General features: G+C 40.8%; 1 protein-coding gene and 2 pseudogenes across 1 annotated transcript; all 3 read left to right on the top strand.

Annotated features, from left to right (window-relative positions):
* Positions 1-2,377: 2,377 nt before the first annotated feature.
* Positions 2,378-3,242, top strand: LOC142964084 (olfactory receptor 10K2-like; annotated as a pseudogene).
* Positions 3,243-10,042: 6,800 nt separating this feature from the next.
* Positions 10,043-10,907, top strand: LOC142964080 (olfactory receptor 6N2-like; annotated as a pseudogene).
* A 2,060-nt stretch (positions 10,908-12,967) lies between these two features.
* On the top strand, positions 12,968-13,832 carry LOC142964072 (olfactory receptor 13C2-like). The gene is given in 2 exon segments (XM_076104200.1): positions 12,968-13,807; positions 13,809-13,832. Coding segments are annotated over 2 exon segments (864 nt in total).
* Positions 13,833-18,010: the final 4,178 nt, after the last annotated feature.

Here is an 18,010-nt window from a genome sequence, read left to right as displayed (position 1 = left end):
GTGTCTTGAATGCACAGCCTGTGAAGCACGGCGACCACAAACACCACACCAACAGGCACCTATGCAAAAATAGTCACATCTCGGCCTTTTGAGAAGATTGCAGCAGACTTGACGGAGTTGCCACTTACTCACCGTGGTAATCATTATGTACTTGTTGTAATGGACTGTTTTACTAAGTACCTCAACTTGTATGCACTTCCTGACCAACGAGCGACCACTGTGGCTAAATGTTTGTTTGAAGATTACATCAGCCACCACGGTGTCCCTCAAAGTTTGCACACTGACCAAGGCCGTCAGTTTGACTCAGATCTTGTCAAAGACCTGTGTTCCCGCCTGGGAATACACAAAACATGGACATCCCCTTATCATGCTACGTCAGATGGAATGGTGGAACGGGCCAACAGGACTATCAAGGACCAGTTGGCAAAATACCTATACACCAGAGGAGGTGAATGGGACGACCACCTGCGACAAGTTGAATTTGCATACAACACCACTGTTCACTCGTCCACCAAACACACGCCTTTCTCCCTGGCCCATGGTAGAGAAGCACGTCTGCCTGCTGATCTCCTTCTTGGAGACTCCCCCGGAGTTTCAAATGCCACTCCAGGTACTCCAAGTGAATATGCCAATTCTGTATTAAAGAGACTGCGCGCGGCTTTTCACTCTGTTGCACAAAACATTGAGGCAGCAGGTGCTCAACAAAAGCACGACTATGATCGTCGGATGAAACACACAGCCTATGAGCCAGGTGACTTGCTGTGGGTTGACCTGCCAGCCCTTGCTAGACAAAAGCTGTCACCAAAGTGGTCGGGCCCTTTCAAAGTGCTACGAATGTTAGGCTCAGGCGGTGGTGACATTGGAGTGGACTATCAACTGTTGGACCAGCGAGACCCGAGAGCTAAGCCTAAGGTCATTCACTACAACCGCATGAAACCTTATCGCTCCGCCTGGTCAGCTGAAAGAAATCCACCCTCACCTTCAGGAGGGGCTGCAGCAGCAAACAGCTCAGGTCTTTCATTGCTTACTGCACTCTCCGGCTCCAGACCTTATGTTTACTGGAGTCCAGCCACACAGCGATGCTCTGTGTCACCAGATAGGGCTCGGACTAATGTTTGTCCTCTGACTCAAGGAGCTGCCACTACCTTAACAGATGTGGGAGACAATACTGTCACAGGTTCTTCCAGTGAACTGTCTCCGGTAGTGCTGCCTTTTGATGGAGTAAGGACCAAGTCCGGTCGCTGTGTGCATCCCCCAGTACGTTATGGAACTGTTGTATGAACTTTTGCTTGTTCTTGCTGGCGTACAGAAAAAAAAAGTATATATATATATGTATGCTGTTCTATTATTTGTTATGATCCCTGTTGTTTCTGTTTATTACTTACATCTGTTTATATTGGTGTTTATTGTAAGTTGATAAGTGTACTGTATCTTAAAAATTCAGCTATTTCGAAGCGAGGACGCTTCTTTTGTAAAGGGGGGAAGATGTGTAAGACTGAAATCCTGCGATGATCAGATATGACCACAAGTCTGCGCTGTTAAGGGGGCTTGATGTGATGGGGATAATGTGATGGGAGTGAGAGAGTGTGATTTTGACTTGGTGCGGTTCCGTGGAAAGTTGACAAAAGTTCTGAGGAAAACCCAAAACGTGTTGGACTGATTAATTCCCGATCATACACCCACGACGCTTACACTGGTGCACTGCTCATTCAAAACATGTCTGTTCAGAATGAGCTGAATCCTTGGCCTGTGGTGTTGCTGCTTTCAGCTTTCTCAAAACAACTGAACACTGTGCTTCCTTGAGTCCAGAGAAATACGTCTGCCATGCCATACTTGTGTCACACACCAAAGACACGGCTACTCACGGTCTAAAACAGGTGAAATTGGCCTATGGTGTGGTTCACTGGTAAAAAACACCAGGGCCAAACTTTACCGTTCTGCAGCAACCTGAGCTTGGGAGGCACAACTAAAAAGGCCCCAAACAGCTTTATGTTTATTATGATGTTTAGATATACTGCTTGATGGAACATTAACTACAAACACCACAAGTGCTCCAACAAAACAATAAATGCACAAGCACATACAGCTTGAATGTTGTTGTGATAAGATGATGCCATAAAAAACATCTATGACTTCATGCCTCTAGAATTAAGTTGTTTACCGAGCTCATTCTTTGGAGAGTTTAATGAGATCCATGGAGGGAGAAATAGTCTGATAAAGACTTCCCACCGACTCAAACAGATCCCTTTCCAGTTCCTCTGTTTGCTGGATCACACCAGAGCATATGAAGGTCAGGTACTGAAGACTGAATAAGACAATCTAGTGCTGGTTACATGAGCTTTATTGTTTTTTTATCATCTCATTTGATGTATCAATGATGGATACTAGATTAAATGTGACATATATAACTTTTGGTGGGCATGTGGAAGTGAACAAATACAGATATCTTTATTTTGTGATCATGTTTACGATGTATATTTTAATAATTAGCAGTAATTTCACTATTGTGAGCATCATAGTGATTCACAAATCCCTCCATGAGCCAATGTACATTTTCATTGCAGCTTTGTTAATCAACTCTGTTCTTTTCAGCACTGCTATCTACCCAAAGCTTTTGATTGACTTTTTATCAGAAAAACAAATCATATCTTATTCAGCCTGTCTCTTCCAGTGGTTTAGTTATTACTCTCTAAGTTGTTCAGAGTTCTTCCTGTTGTCGGTCATGGCCTATGATAGATATGTGTCTATATGTAACCCTCTGCAATATTCAACCATCATGAGAAAAACAACTGTTAACATGTTCCTGATTTTTGCTTGGATTCTGCCTGCTTGTGAGGTTTCAGTAGGAATGTCACTGAGTGCTAAAAAAGAAATCTGTAAGTTTCATTTGAAAGGAATACTTTGCAACAGCACAGTTCCCAAACTTCACTGTGTGAGTTCAAGACTGCTGAATATTTATGGCTTGGTTGTTTTTGTGAGTGCTGTACTTCTCCCTGTGCTCTTCATACTTTTTACATACACCAGGATACTTGTAATATCCTATCGATGTAGAGGAGTCAGGACAAAAGCTGCACAGACCTGTTTACCCCATCTGCTGGTTCTAATCAACTTTTCCTGTTTAACTGCATATGATGTACTTCTTGCTCGACTGGAAGTTGATTTTCCCAAAATTGTACATTTGATAATGACTTTACAAATGATAATATATCATCCTCTTTTTAATCCAATCATTTATGGACTAAAAATGAGAGGGATTTATGAACACCTTAAGAGACTCTTCTGTAAAAGTGTTTAATATATTCACATTGATAACTGTTGTCCAGTCATCGTTTTGTGTCATAATAATGTAAAGATGTGATAACTTTGAACATTTAAAGACTTGTTTCTGATATAATAACGCACAGAGAGTCCTCCACTTCAACAATGTAATGATAAGTACTGAGCAATTCACTGCAGTTTTTCAAAAACCCAAAAGGTAATGGTTAAGTCTAAGAGATAACCACGACTTAATCATACATTTTTCAGTTTGATTGTAGTTACCGGTGATGACATGACCATTGTCTTCAAGTGTATTGCTAAAGTTTATAATTGCCCTGAAATAAGCTTAAACTCAGATGAGATAAGCCTTTATCAATCCCTGGAGGGCAATCCAGTGTTTTAGCAGCATAATACAGAAATAAATACAGATAAGAGAAGTAAAAATAAGTTTCATAATATAGTACGTGGTGCAGTGAGTTGTGATCGGGCAGTGGTTGTTATGTTATGGAGGAGGGTGGGGGTTGTGATGAAATGAATCCATGTCAAGATATTAAATGATGAACAACCTTGAAAGCAAGAGTATGTGCATGTGTCTGATTTGGCAGTGTGTATAAATTAAATTGTAGTTTTGTGCACTGAGAGGCGTGTTTGTTTTTAATTTTATGGTAAAAATAAATGACTAAACCAACAGTTGTTTCTGTCAAGTTATTACTTCATCATTATTACTCCATCTTGAGTAAATAATCTAATTTCTAAAAATGTCCAATTGTTATTTGTAGGTTAGCCAAATTAAACTGCCAAATTTTAATGATCATGAAAACTACTGCTGAAAATATGTTTCATATTATATTTGACTGTTTCTAATCTGTAGTTGTCAGCGGAAATATTTTTGAAAAAGCTCTATCATGTACACACCATTGTGATATCCAAGTCTTTACTCATCCTTTATGGAGAAATATAATTATATAACATTGACTACACATTAATGTTTCTATGTGTGGTGAATTTTTCAAGAGGGAGGTAAACAGAGTGGATTCAAGCTGATACTTTCAGTGTTTTTAACCCTCTTCTAATGTTTATGACTGTGTAGTAGTAAAACAGACAACTCTCCAAAAATACTATGCCTAGACACATGACTATGCAGACATGATGATTCATTTACATTTGAATTACCTTCATAATAAAAAAAAGCTGTGATCAAAACTACATGGATGATGAACTGAGTGGTCCTGAGGGAGAGATGAGATCAAGATAGGAAGAAAAGAGTCTCTAATTACAAAGTCTGATCCCTTGTTCTCTAAACAGACATTCCTCCAACCTGTATCCATCAGGATGTGGACTCTGGAGCATCCCTTCACAGGAAAACTCATAGTGAAGTTAGGGCTCAATCAATTAGAGATATCTTTTAGAAAAGTTGCAGTTTTAATTTCATTAAGCTGAGATTCTTCTGTACATGCACTGCTTTACTGTCACCACCCGGTGCCAGCCAACACCAGGACAATAACTGATGAATTCAACTCTTTCAGTCAGTGTTCTTGCAGCATGCACAGTGTGGGTTTGAATAATTTTCAATTCAAATAGGGAAAGTCTATAAAACGTTGCATACGTCATTTTCTCTTCCTTGCAAAATACTGACAACAAAAAGTTTGGAAGTGTGGCTACATTTTACTCGAGTAGATGCTGAAATCGCCGTCAAAAAAGCAAAAAAAAACAAGTAAGTGAGTTAATACCAGCCATTTTTCACAACGTTTGGCGAACAAGCAGAACATAAATATGCAGAAATGCAGTTTTCTGCTGTTTGGCGAGTAGCCGTCCATCCTCGTCCACTGCAGGTAACGTAAGCGATGCCATGTGGAGTTTGCCAATAACAATAGGCTAATATATGGAAGCTAATCGCTTAGCTAATTGTTTCGCTGCAAATTTATGTTCAAGACTTTGGAGCTTTTTTTGCTGCTCACTAAAGACTATTTTTATGCATGTAGTACCTTGGATACTTCCGGTTCAGGTAACCGTCATGTTGTGATGATGTCAGTAATGTGCCCCAGAGTGTGAAACACGAGAACAATAAAGATGGACGCCCACCGCGCCCTATGAGACAAACTGGTATCATTCGTTTTACTTAGACACTTAAATGTCAGTAGAAACAGAATACTACATGGTGTCAGAATAGCTTGGTTCTCACTTCATCCTGACGACGGAAGATGGAGAACACAGGCGTCCCCACGCCACGGATGGATTGGGATTCGTCTAACCTGCCCGACGAGAAAGTTTCGCCAGCATGTGGAGCTAATGTTCTCCGGCCCGCTAAGCGCTAAAGAGGAGGAAGAGAAGTGCAGCTATCTACTCCTGTGGATCGGTGAAAACGGCAGAGATGTATATAATACATGGACCCTCATGGCAGATGAGAGAAAGGTACTCCAAACGTACTATGTAAAGTTTGAAGCATATGTAACGGCCAAAGCTAACCCCATTTTCGCGCGATATAAATTTCACGAAAAGATGCAAAAGGATTGTGAAAATTTTGACCAGTTTGTGACTGAGCTAAAGCTGCTAGTAAAAGACTGCAACTACCTTAACGGTGATGAGATTATTAGAGACTGGATCGTTTTCAGAACAAGCTCTCCAAGAGTCCGGGAAAAACTACTCTGTCACAGTCCGGATCTAAAGCTCGAGAAAGCGATTGACATTGCACACTCACATGAGCTATCACAACAGCAGCTAAAGACGATTGGTTGCCCCGCTGCTAATACAGCCAGCCAGTCTGTCCATGCAGTTAGCTGAAGGCCGTTTAGTTCCGAACAAAGATATCACGGACGCAAAATAACTGGCTGGATCGATAGCAGCAGTGCCACGCGCAGCAAGGAGTGTGGAGCATGTGGAAGAGAACACGGTCGCACGGAGGAATGCCCCGCAAAAGGACGTCAGTGTAACAAATGCAAAAAGCCCAATCACTTTGTAATATGTGTAGGACAAAAACACAGTATCAGCCAACAAAATACAAGCCCAAGAAAGTCCATGCTTTTTCAGAAAGCACGGAACAGGCACCAGTGGATCTGTACATTGAAACTATTATAAAAAAGCATGAAAATACAACAAGGGAACAAGCATTCACAGAGGTGGAAATAGGAAAAGCAAGGCACAAGTTAAAGCTCAAGATAGATACAGGTGCTCAGGCTAATGTGATACCAGTGAACATATTTGACAAAATATTAGAGAGTATTGCATTAGGTCCGTCAGACAGCAACATCTCAGGATATGGTGGACAGAGACTTGAAGTAAAAGGAGCTTGCAAGTTAGCATGCAGATACAGGCAGAAAACAGCCATGTTAGATTTCGACATAGTGTATGCAGAAAATGCTCCCCCTGTTTTGGGCCTACGTGCATGTTCAGACCTAAACATGGTCAAGCTAGTGCACATGGTTGACGCACAGCCGAAAACACACACCAGCATCACAGAAGAGTTTGCTGACGTATTTAAAGGCATTTGACTATTCCCCGGAGAATGCACCTTTCACCTTAAACCCTCAGCAACACCGGTGGTGTGCCCACCTCACCGCATCCCATATGCCATGTGCAACCGACTCAAAGATGAGCTTGATGAAATGGAAAAAATGGATATAATCCAAAAGGTCACAGAGCCGACTGAGTGGGTGAATGCACTAGTGGCAGTGGAAAAGCCTAAAACAGGAAAGCTTAGGGTGTGTTTAGATCCCCGCCCCCTAAACAAAGCTATCCAGAGACCCCACTATCCACTTCCCACTCTAGATGATGTCACACCAAGACTAGCCGGAGCACAGTACTTCAGTGTACTGGACGCTAGATCTGGATACTGGACGATAAAACTCAGCCATGAATCATCCATGCTGACCACGTTCAACACCATCTACGGCAGATATCGGTTCAAAAGGCTCCCTTTCGGAATCATTTCTGCACAGGATGAGTTTCAGAGGCGAGTTGATGAGGCCTACGAGGGGCTTCAGGGTGTCGCAGCCATCGTAGATGACATTTTGGTGTATGGCCGCACCAAAGAGGAGCACGATGCCAACCTGCGCGCCATGCTGGAGAGAACCAGGGAGAGAGGAATAAAGCTAAACAAAGACAAAAGCATCATCTGCGTCTCTGAGGTGAGCTATTTTGGACATAGACTGACACGAGAAGGCATCAAGCCCGACCCTAACAAGGTCAAGGCAATTAAAGAAATGGCTCCCCCACGCAGCAAAACAGAGCTGGAGACTATACTGGGCATGATCACCTACCTCTCCAAGTTTGCACCCAGACTTTCAGAGACAATTGCCCCACTTAGACAACTGCTGAAAGAGAACAATGAATTCACGTGGGACTCAAATCAAGATGTTGCATTCCAGCAAATGAAAGACCTGCTAACACAGGAGCCCGGCCCAGTGCTCACATACTTCGACCACACCAAAGATGTGAAACTACAAGTTGATGCATCAAAATGCGGCTTAAGAGCAGTCTTGCTCCAGGGAGAGAAACCAGTCGCATACGCATCCAAGACACAAAATGAGACCGAAGAAAATTACGCTCAAATCGAAAAGGAGCTGTACGCAGTGCTCTTTGGATGCAGACGCTTTCATCAATATCTGTACGGACGACAGGTGACCGTCGAGTCAGACCACAAACCGCTGCAGTCAATCATGCGGAAACCCTTGGCAGCCGCACCGCCACGCCTACAACGCATGATACTGCAACTACAAAGTTACGACATTACCATTACACACAAGCCTGGAAAACAAATCCCGGTCGCGGACACGCTGTCCAGAAAGCCGATTGAGTGTCCTGATAACTCTTTAAGTGAAGACATGGATTTACAAATCCACACGGTGATCAGCAGTGCACCGGTGAGTGACCGCAAAATGGCAGAAATCAAAGCCGCCACAGCACAAGATGAGCAACTCTCAATGTTGAGACAAGTTATCCAAGCAGGATGGCCTGAGTCGAACAAAAGGTATCCGCCTGCTGTCGCTGAGTTTTGGAATCATCGGGACGAGATATCAGAGACAAACGGGATCCTGCTCAAAGGTGAAAAAATCATTGTGCCACACTCACTCAGAGCTGAAATGCTTTCACGCATACACACTGGACACTTAGGGATGGAAAAGTGTAAGCAGCGAGCAAGAGACGTACTGTTCTGGCCCGGAATGTGCGAACAGGTAGAGGCACTAGTAGGATCTTGCAGCATCTGCCTTGAGCGACGCAGCTCCAATACAAAGGAACCGATGCTCTCGCATCCGATCCCGGAACGACCCTGGCAAACAGTAGCCACAGACTTGTTCACCTGGCACAGTACTGACTATATAGTTGACTATTATAGCAGGTACTTTGAGGTAGAAAAAATCACCAAACTCACATCCGCAACTGTCATCCAAAATCTGAAGTCCATGTTCGCCAGATTTGGAATACCCCAGAAAAGTAATCAGTGACAATGGACCTTGTTACAATTCACAAGAGTTCAGAGGTTTTGCTCACGCATGGGACTTTGAGCATACCACGAGCAGCCCGCTGTACCCGTAGAGTAACGGTTTGGCTGAAAAGACTGTTCAGACTGTCAAAGCCCTCATGGACAAAGCACATGCACAGCGGATAGACCCGTACCTCAGTTTACTGGAATAAAGAAAGACATCCCATCGTCTCCAACAGATCACTTTCCAGTTCCTGTGTTTGCCGGATCACACCAGAGCATATGAAGGTCAGGTACTGAAGACTGAATAAGACAATCTATATACTGCTTGATGGAATATTAACTACAAACACTAGAAGCGCTCCAACAAAACAATAAATGCACAAGCACATACAGCTTGAATGTTGTTGTGATAAGATGATGCCATAAAAAACAGTTGAATTACCTTCATAATGAAAAAAACTGTGATCAAAACTACACGGATGATGCACTGAGTGGGGGCCAGCTCCCTGAACTGGTGGAGAAGTCCTGAGGGAAAGATGAGAACAAGATAGGAAGAAAAGAGTCTCTAGTTACAAAGTCTGATCCCTTGTCCCCTAAACAGACATTCCTTATAATAAATATTTAAATATTTTTTTCGCTCTAAGTGAATTCTCTCCTGATTGAAATAGTTTTAGTCTTACTAGTGCAGTGCACGTTCAAAACATGCCTGTTCAGAATGAGCTGAATCCTTGGCCTGTGGTGTTGCTGCTTTCAGCTTTCTCAAAACAACTGAACACTGTGCTTCCTTGAGTCCAGAGAAATACATCTGCCATGACATACTTGTGTCACACACCAAAGACACGGCTACTCACGGTCTAAAACAGGTGAAATTGGCCTACGGTGTGGTTCACTGGTAAAAAACACCAGGGGCAAACTTTACCGTTCTGCAGCAACCTGAGCTTGGGAGGCACAACTAAAAAGGCCCCAAACAGCTTTAGGTTTATTATGATGTTTAGATATACTGCTTGATGGAACATTAACTACAAACACCACAAGTGCTCCAACAAAACAATAAGTGCACAAGCACATACAGCTTGAATGTTGTTGTGAATAGATGATGCCATGAAAAACATCTATGACTTCATGTCTCTGGAATCAAGTTGTTTACTGAGCTCATTCTTTAGAGAGTTTAATGAGATCCATGGAGGGAGGAATAGTCTGATAAAGACTTCCCACCGACTCCAACAGATCCCTTTCCAGTTCTTGTGTTTGCTGGATCACACCAGAGCATATCAAGGTCAGGTACTGAAGATTGGATAAGACGATCTAGTGCTGGTTACATGAGCTTTATTATTTTTTATCATCTCATTTGATATATCATTAATGGATAATAGATTTAATGTGACATATATAACTTTCGGTGGGCATGTGGAAGTGCACAAATATAGATATCTTTATTTTGTGATGATGTTTACGATGTATATTTTAATAATTAGTAGTAATTTCACTATTGTGAGCATCATAGTGATTCACAAATCCCTCCATGAGCCAATGTACATTTTCATTGCAGCTTTGTTAATCAACTCTGTTCTTTTCAGCACTGCTATCTACCCAAAGCTTTTGATTGACTTTTTATCAGAGAAACAGATCATATCTTATTCAGCCTGTCTCTTCCAGTGGTTTAGTTATTATTCTCTAGCCGCTTCAGAATTCTTCCTGTTGTCGGTCATGGCCTATGATAGATATGTGTCTATATGTAACCCTCTGCAATATTCAACCATCATGAGAAAAACAACTGTTAGTATGTTCCTGATTTTTGCTTGGATTCTGCCTGCTTGTGAGGTTTCAGTACCAATATTACTGAGTGCTAAAAAAGAAATCTGTGACTTTCATTTGAAAGGAATACTTTGCAACAGCACAGTTCCCAAACTTCACTGTGTGAGTTCAAGACTGCTTAATATTTATGGCTTGGTTGTTTTTGCGAGTGCTGTACTTCTCCCTGTGCTCTTCATACTTTTTACATACACCAGGATACTTGTAATATCCTATCGATGTAGAGGAGTCAGGAGAAAAGCTGCACAGACCTGTTTACCTCATCTGCTGGTTCTAATCAACTTTTCCTGTTTAAGTGCATATGATGTACTTCTTGCTCGACTGGAAGTTGATTTTCCCAAAATTGTACATTTGATAATGGCTTTACAAGTAGTAATATATCATCCTCTTTTTAATCCAATCATTTATGGACTAAAAATGAGAGGAATTTATGAACACCTTAAGAGACTCTTCTGCAAAAGAGTCTAATGTATTCAAACTGATAACTGTTGTCCAGTCATCGTTTTGTGTCATAATAATGCAGAGATGTGATAACTTTGAACATTTAAAAACTTGCTTCTGATATAATAAAGCACAAAGAATCTTCCACTTCAACAATGTAATGATAAGTACTGAGCAATTCACTGCAGTTTTTCAGACCAAAAGGTAATGGTTAAGTCTAACAGATAACCACGACTTAATCATACATATTTCAGTTTGATTGTAGTTACCGGTGATGACATGACCATTGTCTTCAAGTGCATTGCTAAAGTTTATAATAGCCCTCAAATAAGCATAAGCTCAGATGAGATAAGCCTTTATCAATCCCTGGAAGGCAATCTAGTGTTTTAGCAGCATAATACAGAAATAAATACAGATAAGAAAAGTAAAAAGAAGTATTATAATATAATACGTGGTGCAGTATGTTGTGATTGGACAGTGGTTGTTATGTTATGGAGGAGGGTGGGGGTTGTGAAGAAATTAATGCATGTCAATATTTTAAATGAAAACCTTGAAATCAAGAGCATGTTTCTGATTTGGCACTGTATGTAAGTAAAATTGAGTTTTGTGCACTGAGAGACAAAGTTTTTATTTTAATGTTATAGAAAATGAACAATTAAACCGACCGTTGTTTCTGTCAAGTTATTATTGCATCATTATTACTCCATCTTGAGGAAATAATCACATTTATAAAAAGTCAAATTTTTAATGATCTTAAAAGTACTTCTGAAAATATGTTTTATATTATATTTGACTGTTTCTAATCTGTAGTTGTCAGCTGGAATATTTTTGAAAAAGCTCTATCATGTACACACCATTGTGATATCCAAGTCTTTACTTGTGGGTTATTTAATCCATTATAGATACAAAAATAACCATATAACATTGACTACATATTAATGTTTCTATGTGTGGTGAATTCTTCAAGAGGGAGGTAAACAGAGTGGATTCAAGCTGATACTTTCAGTGTTTTTAACCCTCTTCTAATGTAGTAGTAAAACAGACAACTCTCCAAAAAATACTATAATGCCTAAACACATGACAATGCAGACGTGATGATTAATTTACAGGTGAATTACCTTTATAATGAAAAAAGCTGTGATCAAAACTACATGGATGATGCACTGAGTGGGGGCCAGCTCCCTGAACTGGTGGAGAAGTCCTGAGGGAAAGATGAGAACAAGATAGGAAGAAAAGAGTCTAATTACAAAGTCGGATCCCTTGTCCCCTAAACAGACATTCCTTATAATAAATATTTAAATATTTTTTTCACTCTAAGTGAACTCTCTCCTGATTGAAATAGTTTTAGTCTTACTACAGAATTCGTTCAAAACATGTCTGTTCAGAATGAACTGAATCCTTGGCCTGTGGTGTTGCTGCTTTCAGCTTTCTCAAAACAACTGAACACTGTGCTTCCTTGAGTCCAGATAAATACGTCTGCCATGACATACGTGTGTCACACACCCAAGACACGGCTACTCACGGTCTAAAACAGGTGAAATTGGCCTATGGTGTGGTTCACTGGTAAAAAACACCAAGGCCAAAGTTTGCCGTTCTGCAGCAACCTGAGCTTGGGAGGCACAACTAAAAAGGCCTCAAACAGCTTTAGGTTTATTATGATATTTAGATATACTGCTTGATGGAACATTAACTACAAACACCACAAGTGCTCCAACAAAACAATAAGTGCACAAGCACATACAGCTTGAATGTTGTTGTGAATAGATGATGCCATAAAAAACATCTATGACTTCATGTCTCGAGAATCAAGTTGTTTACCGAACTCATTCTTTGGAGAGTTTAATGAGATCCATGGAGGGAGAAATAGTCTGATAAAGACATCCCACCGACTCCAACAGATCCCTTTCCAGTTCCTGTGTTTGCTGGATCACACCAGAGCATATCAAGGTCAGGTACTGAAGACTGAATCAGACAATCTAGTGCTGGTTACATGAGCTTTATTGTTTTGTTATCATCTCATTTGATATATCATTAATGGATAATAGATTTAATGTGACATATCTAACTTTTGATGGGCATGTGGAAGTGAACAAATATAGATATCTTTATTTTGTGATGATGTTTACGATGTATATTTTAATAATTAGCAGTAATTTCACTATTGTGAGCATCATAGTGATTCACAAAGCCCTCCATGAGCCAATGTACATTTTCATTGCAGCTTTGTTAATCAACTCTGTTATTTTCAGCACTGCTATCTACCCAAAGCTTTTGATTGACTTTTTATCAGAAAAACAGATCATATCTTATCCAGCCTGTCTCTTCCAGTGGTTTATAAATTACTCTCTAGGTTGTACAGAGTTCTTCCTGTTGTCGGTCATGGCCTATGATAGATATGTGTCTATATGTAACCCTCTGCAATATTCAACCATAATGAGAAAAACAACTGTTAACATGTTCCTGATTTTTGCTTGGATTCTGCCTGCTTGTCAGTCTTCAGTACCAATGTTACTGAGTGCTAAAAAAGAAATCTGTAAGTTTCATTTGAAAGGAATACTTTGCAACAGCACAGTTCTCAAACTTCACTGTGTGAGTTCAAGACTGCTCTATATTTATGGCTTGGTTGTTTTTGCGAGTGCTGTACTTCTCCCTGTGCTCTTCATACTTTTTACATACACCAGGATACTTGTAATATCCTATCGATGTAGAGGAGTCAGGAGAAAAGCTGCACAGACCTGTTTACCCCATCTGCTGGTTCTAATCAACTTTTCCTGTTTAAGTGCATATGATGTACTTCTTGCTCGACTGGAACTTGATTTTCCTAAAATTGTACGTTTGATAATGGCTTTACAAATAGTAATATATCATCCTCTTTTTAATCCAATCATTTATGGACTAAAAATGAGAGGAATTTATGAACATCTTAAGAGGCTCTTCTACAAAAGGGTCTAATGTATTCAAACTGATAACTGTTGTACAGTCATCGTTTTGTGTCATAATAATGTAAAGATGTGATAACTTTGAACATGAGACTTGCTTCTCATATAATAACTCACAGAGAATCTTCCACTTCAACAATGTAATGATAAGTACTGAGCAATTCACTGCAGTTTTTCAAAAACCCAAAGGTAATGGTTAAGTCTAACAGATAACCACGACTTAATCATACATTTTAAGTTTGATTGTAGTTACCGGTGATGACATGACCATTGTCTTCAAGTGTATTGCTAAAGTTTATAATAGCCCTCAAATAACCATAAACTCAGATGAGATAAGCCTTTATCAATCCATGGAAGGCAATCCAGTGTTTTAGCAGCACAGTACAGAAATAAATACAGATAAGAGAAGGAAAAATAAATATTATAATATACTACGTGGTGCAGTTGTTGTGATCGGACAGTGGTTGTAATGTTATGGAGGAGGGTGGGGGCTGTGATGAAATTAGACAATTAGATTGAAGCTGATACTGTAGTAAAACAGACAACTCTCCAAAAATACTATGCCTAGACGCATGACTATGCAGACATGATGATTCATTTACATTTGAATTACCTTCATAATAAAAAAAAGCTGTGATCAAAACTACATGGATGATGCACTGAGTGGGGACCAGCTCCCTGAACTGGTGGAGAAGTCCTGAGGTAAAGATGAGAACAAGATAGGAAGAAAAGAGTCTCTAGTTACAAAGTCTGATCCCTTGTCCCCTAAACAGACATTCCTTATAATAAATATTTAAATATTTTTTTCACTGAAAGTGAATTCTCTCCTGATTGAAATAGTTTTAGTCTTACTAGTGCAGTATTCGTTCAAAACATGCCTGTTCAGAATGAGCTGAATCCTTGGCCTGTGATATTGCTGCTGTCAGCTTTCTCAAAACAACTGAACACTATGCTTCCTTGAGTCCAGAGAAATATGTTTCATATTATATTTGACTGTTTCTAATCTGTAGTTGTCAGCGGAAATATTTTTGAAAAAGCTCTATCATGTACACACCATTGTGATATCCAAGTCTTTACTTGTGCGTTATTTCATCCTTTATGGAGAAAGATAATCATATAACATTGACAACACATTAATGTTTCTATGTGTGGTGAATTTTTCAAGAGGGAGGTAAACAGAGTGGATTGAAGCTGATACTTTCAGTGTTTTTAACCCTCTTCTAATGTTTATGACTGTGTAATAGTAAAACAGACAACTCTCCAAAAATACTATGCCTAGACTCATGACTATGCAGACATGATGATTAATTTACCTTCATAATAAAAAAAAGCTGTGATCAAAACTACATGGATGATGCCCTGAGTGGGTCCTGAGGGAGAGATGAGAACAAGATAGGAAGAAAAGAGTCTCTAATTACAAAGTCTGATTCCTTGTTCTCTAAACAGACATTCCTCCAACCTGTATCCATCAGGATGTGGACTCTGGAGCATCCCTTCACAGGAAAACTCATAGTGAAGTTAGGGCTCAATCAATTAGAGACATATTTTAGAAAAGTTGCATTTTTAATTTCATCAAGCTGAGATTCCTCTGTACATGCACTGCTTTACTGTCACCACCCGGTGCCAGCCAACACCAGGACAATAACTGATGAATTCAACTCTTTCAGTCAGTGTTCTTGCAGCATGCACAATGTGGGTTTGAATAATTTTCAATTCAAATAGGGAAAGTCTATAAAACGTTGCATACGTCATTTTCTCTTACTTGCAAAATACTGACAACAAAAAGTTTGGAAGTGTGACTACATTTTACTCGAGTAGATGCTGAAATCGCTGTCAAAAAAGCAAAAAAAAACAAGTAAGTGAGTTCATACCAGCCATTTTTCACAACGTTTGGCGAACAACCAGAACATAAATATGCAGAAATGCAGTTTTCTGCTTTTTGGCGAGCAGCCGTCCATCCTCATCCACTGCAGGTAACGTAAGCGATGCCATGTGGAGTTTGCCAATAACAATAGGCTAATATATGGAAGCTAATCGCTTAGCTAATTGTTTAGCTGCAAATTTATGTTCAAGACTTTGGAGCTTTTTTTGCTGCTCACTAAAGACTATTTTTATGCATGTAGTACCTTGGATACTTCCGGTTCAGGTAACCGTCATGTTGTGATGATGTCAGTAATGTGCGCCAGAGTGTGAAACACGAGAACAATAAAGATGGACGCCCACCGCGCCCTATGAGACAAACTGGAATCATTCGTTTTACTTAGACACTTAAAGGTCAGTAGCAACAGAATACTACATGGTGTCAGAATAGCTTGGTTCTCACTTCGTCCTGACGACGGAAGATGGAGAACACAGGCGTCCCCACGCCACGGATGGATTGGGATTCGTCTAACCTGCCCGACGAGAAAGTTTCGCCAGCATGTGGAGCTAATGTTCTCCGGCCCGCTAAGCGCTAAAGAGGAGGAAGAAAAGTTCAGCTATCTACTCCAGTGGATCGGTGAAAACGGCAGAGATGTATATAATACATGGACCCTCATGGCAGATGAGAGAAAGGTACTCCAAACGTACAATGTAAAGGTTGAAGCATATGTAACGGCCAAAGCTAACCCCATTTTCGCGCGATATAAATTTCACGAAAAGATGCAAAAGGATTGTGAAAATTTTGACCAGTTTGTGACTGAGCTAAAGCTGCTAGTAAAAGACTGCAACTACCTTAACGGTGATGAGATTATTAGAGACTGGATCGTTTTCAGAACAAGCTCTCCAAGAGTCCAGGAAAAACTACTCTGTCACAGTCCGGATCTAAAGCTCGAGAAAGCGATTGACATTGCACACTCACATGAGCTATCACAACAGCAGCTAAAGACGATTGGTTGCCCCGCTGCAAATACAGCCAGCCAGTCTGTCCATGCAGTTAGCTGAAGGCCGTTTAGTTCCGAACAAAGATATCACGGACGCAAAATAACTGGCTGGATCGATAGCAGCAGTGCCACGCGCAGCAAGGAGTGTGGAGCATGTGGAAGAGAACACGGTCGCACGGAGGAATGCCCCGCAAAAGGACGTCAGTGTAACAAATGCAAAAAGCCCAATCACTTTGTAATATGTGTAGGACAAAAACACAGTATCAGCCAACAAAATACAAGCCCAAGAAAGTCCATGCTTTTTCAGAAAGCACGGAACAGGCACCAGTGGATCTGTACATTGAAACTATTATAAAAAAGCATGAAAATACAACAAGGGAACAAGCATTCACAGAGGTGGAAATAGGAAAAGCAAGGCACAAGTTAAAGCTCAAGATAGATACAAGTGCTCAGGCTAATGTGATACCAGTGAACATATTTGACAAAATATTAGAGAGTATTGCATTAGGTCCGTCAGACAGCAACATCTCAGGATATGGTGGACAGAGACTTGAAGTAAAAGGAGCTTGCAAGTTAGCATGCAGATACAGGCAGAAAACAGCCATGCTAGATTTCGACATAGTGTATGCAGAAAATGCTCCCCCTGTTTTGGGCCTACGTGCATGTTCAGACCTAAACATGGTCAAGCTAGTGCACATGGTTGACGCACAGCCGAAAACACACACCAGCATCACAGAAGAGTTTGCTGACGTATTTAAAGGCATTGGATTATTCCCCGGAGAATGCACCTTTCACCTTAAACCCTCAGCAACAACGGTGGTGTGCCCACCTCACCGCATCCCATATGCCATGTGCAACCGACTCAAAGATGAGCTTGATGAAATGGAAAAAATGGATATAATCCAAAAGGTCACAGAGCCGACTGAGTGGGTGAATGCACTAGTGGCAGTGGAAAAGCCTAAAACAGGAAAGCTTAGGGTGTGTTTAGATCCCCGCCCCCTAAACAAAGCTATCCAGAGACCCCACTATCCACTTCCCACTCTAGATGATGTCACACCAAGACTAGCCGGAGCACAGTACTTCAGTGTACTGGACGCTAGATCTGGATACTGGACGATAAAACTCAGCCATGAATCATCCATGCTGACCACGTTCAACACCATCTACGGCAGATATCGGTTCAAAAGGCTCCCTTTCGGAATCATTTCTGCACAGGATGAGTTTCAGAGGCGAGTTGATGAGGCCTACGAGGGGCTTCAGGGTGTCGCAGCCATCGT

Source organism: Anarhichas minor, unplaced genomic scaffold (genome assembly GCF_050575085.1).
Source record: "Anarhichas minor isolate MPS153535 unplaced genomic scaffold, ASM5057508v1 ptg000004l, whole genome shotgun sequence".
NCBI lineage: Eukaryota > Metazoa > Chordata > Actinopteri > Perciformes > Anarhichadidae > Anarhichas > Anarhichas minor.
Note: the sequence above shows the minus strand (reverse complement) of the source record. Positions and strands in the feature narration are given on the sequence as shown.